General features: G+C 39.1%; 3 protein-coding genes across 7 annotated transcripts in view; 2 read left to right on the top strand and 1 right to left on the bottom strand.

Moving 5' to 3' along the window:
* The window catches only part of LOC127986957 (SLAM family member 9), a 49,075-nt gene extending 47,954 nt beyond the window's left edge, over window positions 1-1,121 (bottom strand). Inside the window, exon 1 of the mRNA XM_052589232.1 lies at window positions 1,004-1,121. The gene's annotated coding sequence lies outside the window, so the exon portion shown is untranslated. The remainder of the gene's footprint in view (window positions 1-1,003) is intronic.
* A 3,601-nt stretch (window positions 1,122-4,722) lies between these two features.
* On the top strand, window positions 4,723-16,562 carry LOC127988207 (zinc finger protein 845-like). Its single transcript, XM_052590833.1, has 6 exons — window positions 4,723-5,067; window positions 5,398-6,335; window positions 8,906-8,989; window positions 9,141-9,251; window positions 14,960-15,017; window positions 15,605-16,562. The coding sequence occupies exons 1-6, from the start codon at window positions 5,013-5,015 to the stop codon at window positions 16,408-16,410; spliced, it is 2,052 nt and encodes a 683-aa protein (XP_052446793.1). The 5' UTR covers window positions 4,723-5,012; the 3' UTR covers window positions 16,411-16,562.
* A 1,366-nt stretch (window positions 16,563-17,928) lies between these two features.
* Window positions 17,929-20,636, top strand: LOC127986970 (gastrula zinc finger protein xLCGF3.1). 5 transcript variants are annotated; one of them, XM_052589247.1, is made up of 3 exons: window positions 17,929-18,258; window positions 18,936-19,034; window positions 19,609-20,636. In XM_052589247.1, exons 2-3 carry the CDS (start codon window positions 18,980-18,982, stop codon window positions 20,331-20,333), a joined length of 780 nt encoding a protein of 259 aa, XP_052445207.1. In that variant the 5' UTR covers window positions 17,929-18,258; window positions 18,936-18,979; the 3' UTR covers window positions 20,334-20,636. The 5 variants fall into 5 exon arrangements, with proteins under 5 accessions (XP_052445207.1, XP_052445208.1, XP_052445206.1 ...); XM_052589248.1 differs by having other exon boundaries at window positions 17,929-18,282; XM_052589246.1 differs by having other exon boundaries at window positions 17,929-18,406.
* The last annotated feature ends 271 nt before the right edge of the window (window positions 20,637-20,907 follow it).

Here is a 20,907-nt window from a genome sequence, read left to right as displayed (position 1 = left end):
TACGTAAAATGACTGCAGCAAAGTAGATGATAGGTTTGCACATGTTATCGAGGGTTGAATTCATAAACCACAAAGGGAATACCCAATGAATAAAAACGGAATGGCAGAACTAACTTTAACCATAAAAGAGCTCGAAGAACAGGGAGTTATAAAACAAGTTAAAGGAGCTATTACTAACTCACCGATCTAGTTAGCTGTGAAACTGGACGGGACATATAGATTTCTTACAAAATTTAAAACTGAATCGTTTAACAAGACCGGATAAATGTTATTTAATTAACGCGCGGTATACAGTTGGAAAAATATGAGATGGACGGTTTTATTCGAAAATGTATTTTGCCAGTGGATTCTACTCGATTCCTCTAGCCTAAGACAGTCAGGAAAAGACTGCTTTTACTGTAAACAACAAACATTATGTTTACCGACGTTTGTTGATGGGTTATTAAAACTCGCCTGTAACTTTTCAATTGGTAAGGTGTGAAATTCTGAAAGAGTTAGACGTTGAACTTTATATAGACAACATATTAATCGTGTCAAATGGAGAACGAGAACACTAAACATTGGCACAGAATTGTTGTAAACGACTTGCGGAGGCAGGTTTGAAAATAAATATAAAAAAGACACAATTAATGGCTGATATAGTTGAACTTTTGGAATTTTAACAGGTAACAGAGGGGTAACTTCGTCCATGAAAGTCAGAGTAAATCAACTTGAGACCCCAAAAACAGTTAGACAGAGCCAGCAAACAATGGGGTGACTGGGTTATGTTAGAGACTTAATCCCTCGCTTTAGCCAGATGTCTAAACTTATTTATGAGACTATCAAAGGTGGACGCTTGAAATAGGACCGGAAAAGCTAAACAAGCGTTGATAGAAATTAAAACAGCTATGTTAAACTCAGGACAGCTGGAAGGAAGAAATGATGAGAAAAATGTAGAAGCTGACTTGGAAACAGACGACACAGGTTACCAATTAACAGTAAGAAATGGAAAAATGTAACATACCTGTTAGAATTATGACTGGAGGCTGGGAGATCCCAGAACTTAAATTTACTGGTGTGGAGAAGCAGCTGGCAGCACTTAGCAAACGATATTCCGAGTTGAAAGGCCTGGCGCGGGGCCAGAAAATATTTATTTACACAAAACAGAGCAACAAGGTCATAGCTTCAAAAGAGGGAGTAGTGCAAGGCACAGGACAGTACGCAGAACTGGCAGTGTTCCAGGCTTTGAAAACACTGAAAAACTTGGATATTTACAGGCCATAATAGTGACGGATTGCAGTTGCAACAGGAATTAATGACAATTTGCAAATCTGGAATGAGAACGGTTACACCAAGTCAAAAGGTAAGCAAATTGAACACGCAACATTATGGCAAGAGATACAAAAAATAATAAGTGATTTTGACGTTACAGTGATACATCAGCCAGAATATTCCTAGGCAGACGAAGGAAATAATGAAGTTGATAAATTAGCATGCATGAGACGAATAGTGGTGATTAAAGAAACAGAAGGAAACGTAATACAGAAAATACATGACCAAATTATGCACCCAATTGTAAATTTAGTTGGCAAAGGTGTGACAGATAATAAAATACATATTTCTAACTGGAGATAGAAATATAGAAACATAAAGTTAAATTGTGAACAGTGCATGCGTAAAGGCTATAATAAAACAATACGAAGTGATTCTGTACCAGACAGAGTTAACCAGGAATGGTCTTTGGACATCGCTGGACCTTTGATCCCGAGGTCTAAAGATGGTAATAAATATCTATTGGTGACAGCAGATGGGTTTACGGGCCGAATTTGGGGAAAGCTTTTAAAAGAGACAAAAGAAAATGCAATTATTAAAGCTTTCAATGAATTACTGGTAGCTTGGGAAGGAAAAAAAAAAAAACGGGGTTGACAACGGCACATATTTTATAGGAAAACAGTTTGGAGACTTTGTAACTGAAAAACATATGGGTTTAATTAAATCTATAAGATACTGCCCGGTGTCAAACGCAATAGCTGAGAGATCTATAGGGATTTGAAAAAGCTGGAAACGGGCCAATTGTAATCATGATAGATGGGATGAATATATGGAAGATTTAATGTTTTATGTTAATCTTACAGAGATCAAACGAACAACTATGTCAAAAGACCAGCCAGAAGACTCTTGCCGTGTAGGAGACCACGTCTGGATCAGGTTAGACAAACATAAAAATAAATGTTAAAGATTTAATTACTAAAAAGGATAAAATAATTAAAATAGTTGATAAACATACTGTGGAATTAGCAGATAATGGCCTCTGGAGTTAAGAGGAATTTGGTCTTGGTTAAAAACCATGGACGAGAAAATTGAATTCAAACAGGAAGATTATCAATGAGATTTGGATGAGCTCGTTAAATTGGTTGAGATTAATTACCATAGAGGTGTGATTAGAATTGAAACTAATCTAATGACAAGATGCAACGCTAATTATATAGCGAAGGATATTGAGCATGAAAAAGCCAGACAGACAGGTAGATTGCATAAACCTGTTAAACTGACTTTGTGTGATCTCTGCCAAGAATGTAGAATTAGTTTCCCTAAAGTTGAAGTAATAATGACACAGCGGCTTGGAGAAAAGTAAACCATTTGTGATTGTTTGTGGACAGGGAATATGTGATTAAATGCGATGTATGTCTCGATGACATTAAACACCGTAAATTGCTGGTACATGGCAGACATAACGTTTGGTCTTGGAACAAGACCTTTGGTGATTTATCTAGTAAATGCAAAATTGAAGGTTCAAGATTGCACGTTGATAACATGACTTATCAACAACAGCTGGGAAATTCAGGTGTCGATTATCTATGTAACTTTGTAATGGGGGATTTATGCCAGGAATGTTTTTTCAAGAATACATTCATAATGTGGATTAATGACTATGATGAGGCAGAATATAATGTTGGATCTTATGAATTGATGACTGAAGTGCATGTAGACATTTGAAAAAATAAATAAATAACTTGCAGTCTTTTTGAACGTAAGGACTGGTACAGATTGGAGATCAGGGGATTAGATTCCTGTGCACTACTTGCATAGTAAATTTACAGCTGAAGTTGTTAAAGTGGTCAAACTTGATGAACTGCTTTTAATTATAGGCAGAGAAATTTGTGGAGTTCCTGGAGAAGGAGGATTTAACTCCTACGTTTCCACCAGAAGGTATGCCTGGAATGCCAGATCCCCCTCTTTTGGCTTCTGAAGAGGATGTCGGAGAGGGGGAAGAGCCGCACGTTTCTGAGTGAGGACCCCTGGGGGTGTCTTATTGGGGCCTGTGTACACACATTTACGAACTGACAATTTTTGAGAGCAAGATTTGGACAGTATCTTAGCATTGTCAAGCAGAGCACAAAGATTTGACCACCTGATACTATTGTATCTGGAAATGAAAAAAAAAAGAGTGCAAGGGGAAAGAATGCTTGAGTTTGGGTTGAAAACTATATGGATGTGTTACATACCAGGTTACTGATGCATGATGGCACTGTGTATATGATGCTTGCAAAATATAACAAGTTTAAAAAACATATGAAACACTACTTTAGCTTGAAGACGTTAGGATGAAATCAGCCAGCAAAATTGCAAAGCAGTGGGTGTAAATGGAGATGATGATTTTGCAATTGTACTGTCTTGATTAATGCTTAATTTGCTATAAACAGATGTACTGTAACCTAAGTAGTAATAATGCTTTTGCTTAAGTACAAAGATGTAACCCTGTGATTAATGCTATATGGAAAATGTATTGTGTAACTTCACTAACATTAAGAAAACTGCTTACTTGCATGAAATGTATGTAGTGACTGATTTAGAGTAGAAACACGTATGTATTAGAAATAGTTTTTATGATAAATGGACAATATAGTAGTTAAGGTGTATTTCACAGATGGTTAAGAGGAAAAAGAACAGGAAAAGGACTAAAGCAAAAGTTAAAAGGTGTATAGATAAAGGAGACACCATAAAACAAAAGCTAAACAGTTGTTTCCCTTTGTATAATAAGTTACAGAAACCGTTAAACCCACCGACTTACACTTACCGGTTGTGGTCCAAAAACAACGCCTTCTCCAGACAAAGAGGGAACTGCTCCATCTTTTAAGAATCTTTCGGGAAACATACTCTTCAAACACTACTCTTCCTCCTTCTCTGTGCGAACGCAACAAGACCACGCCCCCTTTTTGTGTATTCCTGTGGGCTGAAGTTAGTCAAAAAAACAGTTTTAGTGACGTCATTACTGCAGGAAGTAGAGGGATGTAGTTCAAAGGGGTCGATTATGCTGATGTCTTTAGATGTAAACTTTCAGTTAAAGCTTATTTTATTGGTGTCATATTGAGGCAAACTTTTCATACCTAGATATATATCTTTAAATATAATATATTTAAGAAAATTATAGTCTGTGAAAAATCAAGTTTCACGTAAAAACAAGATAAAAAACAACAACAACAATTAACAAAACCTAAAAAACTTTTCTGAAACAGGGTTTCTTCAGATGTTAAAGGTTCTTTATGGAACCATTTAGACAAAAAGGTTCTTCAATGGCATCGTGAAGCGCCTCTATTTTTAAGAGCACCTCTATGTTTTATTATTCATAGTTTATATTTTGATTATTTTCATTGTGGTATGAATGCATATTTTTCTAAATCTCTTTTCTTTTGTTCATACGGTTGGTAAAAGGATAAAAATGGAATGAAATGTTTAGATTATTCACACATAAAACAGAAATGAGTCATAACTAAATGTTACATCTTCATAAATTGATGGATACACTTCTTGTGATATACAAAACATAAATGCTTAAACTGTGTGTAAGTCAGTAACTCCTTTATTTTGTATTTTGGCAGATCTGCTTTTCATGCACAAGCCATCCAGCTTTTGTGAGTCTCCTCCCACAGCAGCTCACCAGTGAAGCTCCACCCACAATTCCCTGATGAATGTTGGAATATTCCCACCAGTCTACAAGTGAAGAAGACAGTTTCTGAAAGAACACTGAGAGCATGAGTGATCCAGAACCCTGCAGAATGAAACATGAAGATTCTGAAGAACAAAGAGGTTGGTGTTTAATCTTGATTCTACATTTATGATGCTGAAGAACATTTATATTATAAAACTAAAAAAAAAAAAAAAAACTAAAAAAAAAAAAAAAAAACACTTTTTATGTACTGGGCACAAACTGGAGCCTGATTTATTTTTTTGCAAAGGATCAGTGAAAGGAGCAAACATTCATATTCATTAGAAGATCAATATATCCAATTAAAGTTCCAGAAACATTAATTTATATTATGTTATATTGACTTTAATTTTCTGTAATGAATATTATTTCCCTTTACATTTTTGTCTTTGAATTTCTGTTTTGAAATTAAACTTTTATTTTCAATTTAGACATGATGGAAGAGAACGAGGAGAGTGAAGATCTGAGTGAAGCGGAGCAGAAACAGACTGAAAGCAGTTTCTTACAGAGAAGAACAGCAAAAGGGCAAAAAAAGCCCATTTGTCATCTGTGTGGAAAAAATTACAGAAACAAACTAGGTCTTAAACTCCACATGATAGTTCACACCGGACAGAAGCCTTACACGTGTGATCAATGTGGACGGAGTTTCACTCAAAAAAATGCCTTAACGGATCACATGAGAATCCACACCGGAGAGAGGCCTTTTAAATGTAGGAAGTGCAGGAAGAGTTTTGCCTACAAAAAAATTTTAAAAGTTCACTTGAAAGTTCATAGTGGAGTGAAACCATACACATGTGATCAATGTGGGAAGAGTTTCACACAGAAATCGAACCTTACTGAACACATGAGGATCCACACTGGAGTGAAGCCTTATGTGTGTGATCAGTGTTGGAAGAGTTTTGCAAATCTAAGCAACTTAAAATCACATCTGATCACTCATTCTGTAGAAAGACCATATAACTGTGATCAGTGTGGAAAAAGCTTTTCTGGGGCAAAATCCCTGAAAAACCACATGATAGTTCATTCAAAGAAGGAACATCACAAGTGTTCTTTGTGTGAAAAGAGTTTTGCTCAGCTGCTACATTTAAAAAATCACCAGAAAAGACACAGCGGTGTGAAGAATCATATGTGCTTTGATTGTGGGAAGAGCTTTATTAGAGATGTTGAACTCAGACATCACCAGAGAATCCACACTGGAGAAAAACCTTACAAATGTTCACACTGTGACAAGACATTCAGTAGTTATGGATCTTGTAAAAGACATGAAAGGACCCACACTGGAGAGAAGCCGTATTACTGCTCTTCATGTGGGAAAAGTTTCACTCAATCATGTTCTCTTCTCCGTCATACAAGAAACATATGTCAGAAATAGGCATTTATGTATTCATTTAAGTGTACGCTAAGTATGTGTGTTAGATAAATAAGTGTATGTGCATATAAATGTAAATAGTGTTGTGTGTTCCTCATTTATTATAAAGTCTTCACCATAGTCTCAAGTATAAGATTTGTATCTTATATAAGAAGAATCTCAAGTATGAGATTAACTCAAATATTGATTATCATCCTATATATATATATATATATATATATATATATATATATATGTCATTTTGGTTTAAGGTATAAAATGAAAACATTGATTGTCATTATTAATTGTATCAACCTTTCACCTTTTATTGTGTTCTGATTCCATGGAGCTTCGATTTGTTATGAGATAGAAAGAAAAATGTGCTCCTGTGTTCGTTTCAAGCCTATAGACAGAGAAGCTCCTACAGTTATTGCAAATTTGGTTAATTAATAAAGCAGGAAAATGAAAACTTATCTTCTTGTATTGTCTATTATTTTCCCAGACTGGCAGACATCAAAAGGAAATCTTTTTTTTTCTCTTGTTCCATTGATTTTACCGTGTACCTCCATTTACACAGATACCTTGACAAAGGTGTTGTGCCTAAACGGTGGTAAAATAAAGAATCACATGCAAGTGAGTGTGCAGTTTTATGCCTCTTATGCAACTTTTATGTCTTTTGACCGACACCTCGTACGGTGTGCGTGTGCTTAATCATTTTATTAAAGGTGCTATGTGTAAGTTTTTGACTCTGATAAACCATAAGAATACCTTAATATGTTTGCAGATATTTAAAAAACATGCTAAGTTAACATACTTGTTTACCTGAAGAACAATGTTACAATCAGTTATTTTCCTTTTAAAATGTGCGTTCTGGATCAGAATGTAGTATTAGTTTTGGTTTGTGAAACCCGCTATTCTATATCTATGGGAGTAAAAATAAAAACGTAAAATATAGAAAATGCTAATAAATATCTGAAACAAGCTGTGACGTTCATGCACCAGGAAAACACAAGGAAAGGGAGAGATCCAATTGCAGGTACGTTTCTTAAACAAAAAGGGTAATCCAAAACAAACAGTCCAAAGTGACAAACAAAACAAAAGAGGGAACCGGATGAAACTGAATGGGAACTCAGAGGACGAGATAGCAAGGGTAAGTCTCAGGAGACAAGAACATCGGTAACATGAAGGGTAAGGACTCCATACAAACAACAGGGAAAGACAGGTATTTATAGGGAGACTAATGACAATAGATTGTCTGCACCTGTGCGATTAACTGGAGTGCAATAACTGTGAAGACAGGACCAGACTAGAGGAATTATAGTGCCTATGGTGAAGTGCCTAAGGAGAAGTGAGCTCACTAGTGGACACCCAGGAAAACAGCTGCCTTCTGCCGCCTCCGATACAGCTCTGATTGCCAACCGCTGGCTCTGGCCCTTTATTCCCAGGTCTCTTAGCAGTCTGGTCATAGATGTTGCCACAAATGTCAGGTCTTAGGGTGGTGGTTGCGATCTCCGGAGGAAACACAAGTTGCCGACCAATGTCAGCTAGCATTTTCCAATCGCGGGCCAAGCGCAGCTGGTCTTGCTCTGATGGTGTAGAGCTGCTCTTCTGTGGTTTTGCCCCTTCGCAGACAAAAGTCGTCCGTAAGGGGTGTGATGCTGCTGGGGGTGGTAGGGAGTTGGTGGCAGCTCGCTTGTCCTCCAGGGCAGACGCAAGGTTTTTTAGGACTTGGTTGTGACGCCAAGTGTAGCGTCCTTGGGTGAGGCTTGTTTTACACGCTGTGAGAATGTGCCTGAGGTTAGCTGGCATGGAACATACGGCACATTCCGGATCTTCACCATACCATTGGTGAAGATTATCTGGTGTTGGAAGGACATCATATGTTGCTCTGATGGAAAAGCTTAACCGCTTCGCTTCCATGGCCCACAGCTCCTTCCAGCTGATCTTCCTCTTTTCCACACTGTCCCATCGGGTCCACTGTCCCTGTTTGCCAAGAGAGACTGCCTTGGCCCACCTTGCAGCCTCCTCCTGATGGCGTACTTCCTGCACTACCATCATCTGCCGCTCTGGTGCAGTGGCCTTACTCCAAACAGCACGGCTAGTTAGCCCAAGGCCTCCTCTTCCTTGCTGAACATGACCCACAATGTCAGCATGTCTGAGGGCTGCTATTGCCTCCTGGACTGCCTTTCCTGGCCTCCATTTGCGCCCGGTTGCCAATGTCGGTGCATTGTTGCTCACCACTGGGTCTCGAGACTCATTCAGTGTCATCTGGAGCCTGGTTTTTGCACACTTGAATTCCTCTGTTAGACTGGTGAGGGGCAACTTGAGGACACCCTCTCCATAGAGGCCTATGGTGGTAAGGCATCGTGGAACTCTTTCTTCTTCTTTAGGTAGGCTGTGACTCCTCTTTCTATCTTCTCCACTATTGAGATTGGAACCTCATACACTACTAGGGGCCACAACACCCGGGGTAGGAGACCAAACTGCAGACACCAGGCCTTTAACTTTCCAGGTAGCTGGGTGTTGTCGATGGACTGTAGGCTACTACTGATGTCTTTGCGCAGCTGTTGCACCTGGTCTTTATCCTTCAGGCTTGCATCATACCACCTTCCAAGGCTTTTTACTGGCTGCTCAGACACTGTTGGGATTTGGTCATCTCCGATGAAGAATTTCAGGTCAGACAGTACTCCCTTCACAATCGAGATGCTGCGTGACTTGGATGGTTTGATCTTCATACGGGCCCAGCGGATGTTCTCCTCGAGTCTTCTGAGCAGTCTCCTGGTGCATGGAACAGTGGTGGTCAGTGTTGTAATGTCGTCCATGTAGGCTCTGATTGGAGGGAGGCGGAAACCAGAGTCGACTCGCTGTCCACCAGCAACCCATTTTGAGCATCTGATGATAACCTCCATTGCCATTATAAATGCCAACGGAGAAATGGTACATCCTGCCATTATACCTATATTCAGGCACTGCCATGAGGTAGTGAACTTTGAAGTGGTGAAGCAGAACTGCAGATCCTGGGGAGACAGAGACAATAGAACCAGGTAAAATGGGAAGACAGAGACAAGAGAAGTGTAACACAAAACATGGAATCCAGGAGGGTGGTGGACAGGCAGAGGATCAGGGGGAGGGACGGAGGGCCAGGTCCAAAGAAGGAAACAGACATAAAAACAAAAGAAAACAAAAACACAAAAACATAAGTCCATGAAGGACATCACGTGATGCCCACCAGGGCGGAACAGAAGACCACCACAACCCTATGGTCAAGGCAGAAGCCCTCCAGGGGGGAGCAGAAGACCACCACAACCGTGTGGTCAGGGCGGAAGCCTCCCAGGGTGGAGCAGAAGACCACCACATCCTTGTGGTCGATGCCGGAGTCCCCCAGGGCGGAGCAGAAGACCACCACATCCTTGTGGTCGAGGCCGGAGTCCCCCAGGGCGGAGCAGAAGACCACCACATCCGTGTGGCCAGACCAACGGGAGGACGAACCTCTGGTAATCCTATGGTGTTTCTGCTGGATTCCAGAAGATCGGTGCTGACTTGACTCTGCTCATGAAGATTATTGGTGACCTGCATTTGTTCATGAAGATCCCTGGTGACTTGACTCAGTCCTTGAAGATCACCAGTGACTTGACTCTGAAAGGTCAACGGTGACTAGCCTTGTCTCTGGAAAGTCCATCGTAGCTAATCCTGACTCTGGAAGGTCAAAGGTGACTAACCCGGACTCTGGAAGGTCAACTGTGACTAACCCTGACTCCGGAAGGTCAACGGTGACTACCCCTGACTCTGGAGGGTCGACGGTGACTACCCCTGACTCTGGAGGGTCCACGAACACCTGACTCGACTCTGGAGGGTCAACAGGAGCCTGACTTGACTCTGGACAGTCAACTGGAATTTGACTCGACTCTGGAAGGCCAACAGGAACTAGCCCTGTCTCTGGAGGGTCGACGGTGACTAACCCTGACTCTGGAGGGTCCATGAACACCTGACTCAACTCTGGAGGCTCAACCTGAAACTGACTCAACTCTGGAAAGTCAACGGGCACCTTACTCGACTCGGGAAGGTCAACAGGAATCTGACTTGATTCAGGAGGATCAACTGGAACGTGACTCGACTCTGGATGGTCAACAGGAGCCTGACTTGACTCTGGACAGTCAACTGGAATTTGACTTGACTCTGGAAGGCCAACAGGAACTAGCCCTGACTCTGGAGGGTCAACGGTGACTAACCCTGACTCTGGAAGGTCGACGGTGACTAACCCTGACTCTGGAGGGTCCATGAACACCTGACTCGACTCTGTAACTGCCTTCCTCTGCAGTGGCTCCGGGCTGGGCGGCCATCCTGTGCAGTGGTGCTGGCTCCCCAGACGTGACGTGAACAGTCTTGGGAATCTCTAGGATTTTTGACAGCCTGAAGAAATAATCCAAAAATGTCTCTGCTGCCATGTGGTGTGGGGCTGGCTTCCATCTTGCTTCTTGTTGGCGGCAATGCCGCGCAGTGGTGCTGGGTTGGCGGCCATTTTGCACTGCGGCGCTGGCTCAGCCGATTTGCGTCTCCTCTCCCCTCTCTGTTCATACTGTGAAATGGCGGCTCCCAACCAAACCCCGGGTCAACGGGAGCCCACAGTGGAGATCGCTGCCGGACCTCCTCTCGACTGCTTACTTCGGAGCGACCTCCCCTGGTTCCACAGAACACATCCTGGCGAGTACCCTCAAAACCATTTCTCTCCCGCTTGATGGCTGGGGAGGAAATTGTAGCAGACATATCGCTGGATCTCTTTGATGGAGTCCTTCTGTGACGTTCGTGCACCAGGAAAACATAAGGAAAGGGAGAGATCCAATTGCAGGTACGTTTATTAAACAAAAAGGGTAATCCAAAACAAACAGTCCAAAGTGACAAACAAAACAAAAGAGGGAACCGGATGAAACGGAACGGAAACTCAGATGACGAGATAGCAAGGGTAAGTCTCGGGAGACAAGAACATCGGTAACACGAAGGGTAAGGACTCCATACAAACAACAGGGAAAGTGAAGTGAAAGTGACATTCAGCCAAGTATGGTGACCCATACTCAGAATTTGTGCTCTGCATTTAACCCATCTGAAATGCACACACACAGAGCAGTGAGCAGTGGGCAGCCATTTATGCTGCGGCGCCTGGGGAGCAGTTGGGGGTTCGATGCCTTGCTCAAGGGCACCTAAGTCGTGGTATTGAAGGTGGAGAGAGAGCTATTCAGGCACTACCGCCACCCACAATTCCGTCCGGCCCGAGACTCGAACTCACAACCCTTCGATTGGGAGTCCGATGCTCTAACCATTAGGTCACGACTTCCCAAAGACAGGCATTTATAGGGAGACTAATGACAATAGATTGTCTGCACCTGTGCGATTAACTGGAGTGCAATTAATGTGAAGACAGGACCAGTTTAGAGGAATTATAGTGCCTATGGTGAAGTGCCTAAGGAGAAGTGAGCACACTAGTGGACACCCAGGAAAACAGAGCGTGACAAAAACTCTTTAATTTCATGTTGGATGCTGAAAAAAACACATTCCGATGCATCTAAATTAGACAAGCGTTAAAAAAAAAGAGAAAACCTTGAAACCATGGTACTTGTGCAATTAAAATATGTTGAATGAATGCGAACATTTCTTTGTTCGGTTAGAAGCCGCATCTGGATCCCTGTAATTGAACTTAGAAAGATATTTCGCTCAGATGTTATACACCTCAGGAGGGATATTACTCTAAACTTTAGTTTGGCAAAAAAAAAAATCGTAATCTGTCATTTGGTTTAGATGTATTTTAAAAACCCAGCTTTTAGCGTTTTGACCCATGGCCAAAAGTGCTGACCTGGACTTTTGACCTTCTGAATGATGTCATTGTGTGTGTGTGAGAGAGGATCTGTTTGGAGTTGTGGCTTTCCTCATTTCTAAAATACATTCTTAGCAACATCCATATTTGTCAAACATGATTCTTTTGTAATATGTTTTGGCCTTATATTTTCTGGGAATTTAATTGAAATGGAATTTTTGTAGAAAGAATTTACTTATGAAGAATCAAAACCTTTTTATTTTATTTGATAATTTTTTTAAATCACTCAGCCATGTTTGGACATCACTGCGTAAAGATCTACTGCTTAGCGCTCTGAAAGACATAATGCTTTTTTTTTCATATTTATTGTTACTTAAAACTGTTTAAGAGCCATGCTTATTTTTATATTGTTTTTATACATAGTCAAATATTCTATTTATTTCCATCTTCTTTACATCAGAAATAAGTTATTTTACACATCTGCTTGAATGGTGTGTGTGTGTGCACGTTGTTCTACACTGCTGAGGACTTAAACCTGAATACACACCAACTTATAGGGATTTGTGTCACTGTGGAGACATAATTCAGGTCACCATGGGTACAGAAGCTTATAGATCATAGAGAATACATTTTTTGAGATTGTAAAAATGCAGGAAGTTTTCTGCAAGGGGTAGGTTTAGGTGTAGGGTTGGTGTATGGCGATAAAAAAAATACAGCTTGTACTGTATAAAAACCATTACCCCTATGGGGTAGCAAACTCAGACTGTGCTCAGACTGTGTTTGTGACATCTAATGAATAGCACCAAGCAACTTACAAGCAGGGGAATGGGCTGAGATAGCTCTGATATTTTTCTCTATATTGGAACCATATGGGTTATTGTATATCCCTGAAAGTAAAAATGAAAAAGTCTTGTCCAATCAGAAACCTCTCTCGCATCCTCAGGTCATGTAACGGTGCCTCTGGGGTCACAAATATCTGCTCAGCTTCAGACAGAAGACTTATGGTCACATATGTGTGTGAGGCTTCTCTAAGTACTTGAACAGCTGCCGGCAATTTTTTTAAGCATTTTCGACAACCTTGACAGTCTCTCTCAATCCTTTTAGTGGTGTAAATATATGGTAGCACTTTATTTTACAGTCCTGTTCCTCATGTACATACTATGTACTTATTATAGTAATTACAATAACTATGTAATAACTAGGTACTAACCCTGAACCTACCCCTAAACCTAACCCTACCCCATGTAGTTACCTTGTTTTACCAGAATTTTCTTAGATTGTAAGTACAGTAAGTACAGTATAAGTACATGTTAGTACACATACTGTAAAATAAAGTGCAACCAAATATATTTAACATATCTAAATGCACTATATACACATTATGCTTTTGACATTTGAAATGTTATATTGTCCTAAATCCAGTATTTGGAATTGATTGGGCTGTGGTAACACATTCACAACAAACACGTGATATAAGTGAGGTTATATCATCAGCTGTATTATGTCACACACAGATAAGGCTGGCCCAGACTTCATTGCCATAAGGAGCAAACTGATGAATTGACCACTTATGTCTGGTCATGTCTTTCATCCAATGTCAATGTCAATTTTATTTAAATAGACTTTTAAACACAACCATGGTTTGACCTATGTGCTGCACGACCAAAACATTTCAATAAGACAGTACAAAATAATTACTAAAAGAAATGTCTAGGTTATGTATGGTATCCCTCGTTCCCTGAAGGAGGAAACGGATCACGTTGGTGACCAATGAATTGGGTTAATGAAATCACATCTGCATTCTCAGAAAATCAGAAATCATTTCAAGATGGCACCAGCAGCTACTGTGACTCGAGACGACTGGGACAGCTGTAGAGAGAGCTGAGGGAACTCCTCTTTCTTTTATTTTAGTTTCTTTACCATTGAGAGTGTTGTTTCCTAAATTCAACCAGTTTATGACCCATTTATTTGATGTCTGAGTGATTCAAACATCACTTCTGTTGAAATTCATGCAAATTCAAATGCAAATACCCCTTGAGATTCCTTGACGATCTACTTCAGTAGTGTCTGTTTTCACTTCATTCATTTCAGACCTGTAAACTGCCACTTAAAGCTCATTTCACTGGTGTCAAGAAGCTGAGCTCAGTTATTTGCTGCTTAGAATCTGTATGTTTATTTCTAAATGTCTATATTACTATTTTTATCCTCTTTTATTCTCTTCTTTGATTATTGTAATATGGTATTTTGATATTGTTAATGTTGCTCTATTCTCTACTTGTTTCCAGTCATGAAAATATAAAATAAGGCTTTATTTTTTAACATCCTTTGTTATTGTTTTTCCTCCTACATTATAACTCTCTTTTTTTTTAAATAACATTTTTTTTTTACCTGAATAAAGAATGTCATACATGACATTATTTACTGAACAAGACACTAAAATGTAATTTAGTGTCAGGCATATTTAAAACAAAACACTATACTCTTTTAGCAGCAAGGAAATGGAACTCGAAAAATCAGTTTCTACTACAAACACTTGTAACAAAGTGAGATATTTGGTGATAATCTCTTTAAACAGTTGCTAAGCCTCTTTATTTCATCTCAGTAGTTTCCTTTCACCTCATTCATTATGCTGATGTCTTCAGATCACCTGTAAACTGCCACTGAAAGCTCATTTCATTGATGAAAGCATACGTTCAGAAACTGTTTTGTTTTATCTGATTTGGGCAGATCTGCTCCTATCACACCGCAATTTACCTTCAGTAAAGCTCCTCCTACAGGAATTCACCTACAAATGCTGGAATATTGCCCTTAGTCTAAAAGTTAATGCAGTTCATGAAAGAACAAGAGTGATCAGGAACCCAGCAGAATGGAACATGAACACGATGAAGAACAAATAGGTTGGTGTTTATTCGTGATTATTCATTAATGATACTAGAACATTAAGGTTATAAAACTTAGGCTAGTTCATCAATGGAAATGGTCAATGCATGTTTTGGTTGAAAAACTATCAGAACTGTAAAACAGTAGCACATAATATCTGGGACACTTTCCATGAAATAGTTACCAAATGGAGCCTGACAATCAACTTTAATTTTATGTATCTTTCAGATTGCTTCAAAGCTAAAATAGTAACAACCAATTCTTCTTCTTGCTGGTAGATTAGACAAACCCAAGACTCATAATTTGTTTGTTTCATCAAGTTTTAAACTCCTCATGTTTGACCAATCCCCAAATGGGTTCTTATTATTTACACATTGTCTTAAGTCCAGTTTTACCTAGAATTGATTTTTACTAGCATATTGGAGAAAAAAAAAAGGGTAAATCCAAATAACGTCCAATCAATAATAATAATGCATCGGAATAATTGTTGTTTAGCAATTGACAGCTTCTGCTGTTACGTTAGGGTTTACTTTTATGTTCTTCCCCTGCACATTTCTCACTTCTTTGTTAAAAAAATATTAAACCTGTCTTACTTTAATTTTAGACCTAATGGAAGAGAATGAAGAGAGTGGAGAACTGAATGAATTGAGTTCCTCACAGAGTGAAAGTACTTTGCTGAAAAGAAGTGCCAAAACATCTTTAACCTGCCCTCAGTGTGGAAAGAGTTTTGCTTACAAAAAAAGTCTTAAAGTTCACATGAAAATCCACACTGGAGAGAAACCACACACATGTGATCAGTGCGGGAAGAGTTTCACACAGAAATGCAGACTTAAGGAACACATGAAAATCCACACTGGAGAGAAACCCTACACATGTGATCAGTGCGGGAAGAGTTTCAGTAAGGCGAACAGCTTTAAATTACACCTGCGTTATCATTCTGGGAAAAGACCCTATACCTGTGATCAATGCGGTAAAGATTTTTTCAGGACCGATGCCCTGAAGAACCACCGGAAAGTTCATACACAGGAGAAGCCTCACATTTGTTCTCTGTGTGGAAAGAGTTTCACTGAGCTGGCTGCTTTAAAAAAACACCAGAAAAGACACAGCGGTGTGAAGAATCATATGTGCTTTGATTGTGGGAATGTATTTTTTGATAGTGCTCAACTGAGACGGCACCAGAGAACTCACACTGGAGAAAAACCTTACAAGTGTTCACACTGTGACAAGAGTTTCAGTCAGTCAGAACATCTGAAAACACACGAGAGGGTCCACACCGGAGAGAAGCCGTACCCATGTGATCACTGCGGGAAGAGTTTTGCCCGAAAAGGACACCTTAAGGGTCACATGAAAACACACACGAGAGAGAAGAAGTATCATTGCACTCATCCTTGTAGCATCAGCAGATCTTAAACAGATTCTTACATTTCTAATCCCACAATAGGCACGTCTCTGCTTCCTAACCAGCTGAACTCCAAAATTAACACTAAAACTCTTTAATCATTGGTAACATGATGTGACCTCCATATTGGATACAGAAATTGATTTTGTTTGCTAACACTTGAGCCACTGTGTGTGTGGTTTTGTTGCTATGGAAAACGTCAAAACTTAGAACTTCTCTTGTCACTGGAGTGCAGATCAAATCAAATTTAGATCATCTTATAGCCATGGTTAGATTTGACTTATTTACAATATTGCTATAAGACTAATTTAGTTTGTAAATCAGGTTAACATTTCTCATTGAAGAGTTTTGCACAAATAGAAGATAAGTAAGTTATTTTCTCACGAGTTTGATCATTATTCCTTTAATTTTCAGTTCTTTATAATACCTGCTATTCGTCACCTTCTGTTCTTCTCTTTTCACAGCACTACTACTTTCAACTTCTTTTCCTCTTTCTACATTCTGATCATTCTTCAACAACTTTCTTTCTTCTTCTAAATCAATGCTGAATCATCATGAGATTAAAGGCCACTCCTGGCCATTGTAATATAATATATTATAAGATTGTTATAATAAAAATTCCATTACATTAAAAATAGTATAAATTAAAATACTTTTTGTTACTGGTCCCTGTAGGTCCTCTTGAGCAGCTTGTTTAGAATGACTGGTTATCTTCTCACTGATCTTTCTGAAGACATACTATTGATTTGGTCCTGTGGCTACAGCAGTCCTGACGTGCATTGTGTGCACAGCAGCAGGCCAAACTGGAAACCAGCTACAGGTTTTGCTGCTGTGAACATTCAATGAACTGCAAGCACATATTGAAAGCATGGGTCAGATAATTGCTCAATCTGAAGATTTGTGGAATTGGACACAATTTTCTTTTGTTTCTGAGCTGGGATGTCACTAAAATAACGCCATACATTCTTTAGAGAATCGATTTGAGTGTGAGAAAGGTTGGGGGTTGGGCAAACCCAGAGCACATGGAAATGCAAAGTACACATTGTTTTAGATTTATGATCTCTTCATGTTTGATTGTCTGCCTAGACAAATACTGAGAACTAAGTTATGCAAAACCTAAAATAAAACCAAGCTATAAGCTATATTTGTTAAGACTGCACTTTGAACAGTGTTGTTGAGATCAGAGATTTTACTACTGTTAAGTGATTTTCAATGCATTTAATTGGACTGTTTGACTAATTCTCCCTCAGGAGAAGTTGCCGATGTCCTCGGAATGGGTTTAACCCTCAGGCTTGGTTACAAGCCTCTAAATAGCATCGAAATGATTATTATTTGCATTACAGTTTTATATTGTGAATTTCTAATGTCTCTTAGAAACAGAAGAAGTAGATTTTTTTTTTCAAGCTAAGACCTGTGCTATTTTTTTCTCCAGAGATTCACTGAAAAGAGTTTGTTGTTATGGATAATGCACGGGCAGCACTACTTCACTGAATGCAAACTGGAGGAGTTTATTCTTCTTCTTCTTGCTTTTTTACGGCGAATCGCAGACAAATCTGTGCATTATCGCCACCTATCTTGAAATGGAGTTTACTCTTCTGTTTCCAATGAGGTTTAAATCTTTGTCTATGAGCTTGACTGATGATTGATTGAGTGACTGCCATCAGCTGGGCTTGGGGATTGCTCCTCAGCTGGTTTGTGTGCGTATCCAGGGGCATGCAAGCAAAAGAACACGTAAAAACTCTCTGCACAGTCTAATCACACACACCTGATCCAGCTAATCAAGCTCTCCAGGATTAAACTCCCAAACAGGTGTGAGCTGGAGCTAAACTGTGCAGAGCTGAGGCCTTCCAGGAATTGAGGTGGAGATCTCTGATATAAAGCAAGTACAAATTTTCTGCTGCTTTCATGTGGGTCCATTTGAACCTAGACGTAGTTTGATTGTCCAATAACTACATTCATAAACAATAAAGGAATTATATCATTATATCTTCATCAACTCAGTATAAGGTATTTAATAATGCTTCAAGTATACAAATTCATTTGAACAGCTTGGTAAAACAAGTATCTAAAGTGTATTTTATGACTGTGTAAATCTCAGGGCTGTAGCATTAACCACACTAATGTAAAACGTAATGTAAAATTGAGAATACAGCAGTTTTGTACACTCCCATCATCATCTATATTCAGACTCCGTTTATACCACAGATACTTTGAATAACAGCGAGATCTCTGTTGATCAAAGGCTGGTTTCAGGAGTCAGACAGATGCTGTAAAAGCCTCTTTACTTCATGTCAGTAGTTCTTATTTAACCTCCATTCATTGCTGATGTCTTCAGATCATCTGTAAACTGCCACCTAAAACTTATTACATTGGCATCAACAGTGTAAATGCCTAGCTAATATTTCATACTCTATTTTTTTTGTTTAATTCTTAGTTTGTTGTTGTTAATTTGAATTAATATTTAACTTAGTTAAATTTTAAACCATTTTAAATCTAATTTATGATGTTCCTACCACATATTAATTTGTCCTGTCAGCCTACACGTGAAGACGATCAAGTTAATGAAAGAACAGCGAGGACATGAGTCATCCAGAACCCTGCAGAAAAACATGTGAAGTTACTGAAAGACAAAGAGGTTGGCGTTTCTTCTTAATTCTCTACAATTAAAAATGAAAGGAAGTGGTGTCATAACAGGTTGAGTGAACCATGTAAGTGAAAATAGATTGAAAATGTTAAGACACTACTGTATTGTAATGATAACATGACATAAACTTGTAATTCATCAAACATTTAATAGTTCCTATAATAATATGAAAATCTAAGTACTGAAATTATGTAATTGAAGTCATACATTTGTATAGCTTTTGTAGTAATTGTTCAGGTTTCAGGTTTCAGCTGCAGGGTTTACTTTTATGGTGAGCATGATTTCACCAAGTACAACGTGTTCCTGGAACAACATTCCAGTCAACCAATCAGAATTGAGATATAACTTTTCAAGAAGTATCTGTTTAAGGCTTAAAATCAGGGTTGAGTGCTTCTTCACCCTTAATCAGCTATCATTTCCTTCTGAATTTAGGAATAAATTATGGGTAGGTTTTTAGGGATCGGGTTAAGTCTATATTTTTGGACTATAATGTTGATCCAGGAACATGTATGTCTTGGCAGATAAATTCTCTTTAATGACTGAATTCTTTAAACTTCCATTTTAGACCCGGTTAAAAAAAATGAAGATGGTGAACAACTGAGTGAGGCAGGGGAAAAACCTGCCAAAAGTGGAGAAAGTAAGTTTTTGCTGAAAAGAAGAGCCAAAAAATCTTGCACCTGCTCTCAGTGTGGAAAGAGTATCTCCTGCAAACAAAATCTTAAATTTCACATGAGACTTCACAGTGGTGAGAAGCCACACGTGTGTGATCAATGTGGGATGAGTTTTGCACGAAAAGACTCTCTTATTACTCACATGAAAATCCACACCGGAGAGAAACCGCACGCATGTGATCAGTGCGGGAAGAGATTTGCACTGGCAAGAACTGTCAGATTACATCTGCTTTCTCATTCTGGAGAAAGACCATATACCTGTAATCAGTGTGAGAAAAGCTTTTCTTATCCAGATAACCTGAAGAGCCACCTAAAGGTTCACACTAAGGAGAAGCCTTATGTGTGTTCTCTGTGTGGAAAGAGTTTTCCACGACTCGGTGCTTTTAAATTACACCAGAAAAGACACAGCGGTGTGAAAGAGCATATGTGCTTTGATTGTGGGAAAACCTTCTTTACACATGATCAACTGAGACGACACCAGATGACCCACAGTGGAGAGAAACCTTACAAGTGTTCACAATGTGACAAGGCATTCTCTCGTCCAGAACATCTGAAAAGACACGAGATGACCCACACTGGAGAAAAGCCACACAGTGCGGGAAGTGTTTCACATGTGTAAATGGTCTTAAATCACATCTGCTTTCTCATTCTGGAAAAAAGACCAGTGTAAAAAAAAAAAACATTTCTTCAAATGAGAAATTCTGAACTTGTTTTGAAAAACAGGACTCAGATGTTTGTCAAACCACTTTCTAAATGTCAAAGAGACTGTAATTTAGTTTAATTGTCAGTTCAGTTACAGCCAATTCAATTGAGCACTGGGCAATTCCAGTGTTGAACCTGTTAAAGATCCGGTGAATTCAAATGTTTAATACCATTTGAGCTTCCTGTTAACTCTGATCAGCGATGCAATACATTTTTTTTTGAACAAATCTCACTTATTAGTTTCTGTTTTCATTTCATTGTTGTCTTCAGGTCATCCGTAAACTGCCACTTAAAGCTAATTTCATTGGTGTCTACAGACTGAGGCTAACTGCATATCACCATACATGTTTTAAATGACAAACCATGTTTCATGTAGTGAACAAAAACTCTTAAGTTTTAAATCCTTATGATTTTATCAAGCTTTTAATTAGCATAAAACATGTATGCTATCCAAAGTTCTGTTATGAAACTTTAGATGGCGCTCTCTGAGA

Source organism: Carassius gibelio, chromosome B22 (assembly GCF_023724105.1).
Source record: "Carassius gibelio isolate Cgi1373 ecotype wild population from Czech Republic chromosome B22, carGib1.2-hapl.c, whole genome shotgun sequence".
In the NCBI taxonomy this organism is placed as follows: Eukaryota; Metazoa; Chordata; class Actinopteri; order Cypriniformes; family Cyprinidae; genus Carassius; species Carassius gibelio.
The sequence above is the reverse complement of the archived record's forward strand: the minus strand, read 5'-3'. Positions and strand labels throughout refer to the sequence as shown.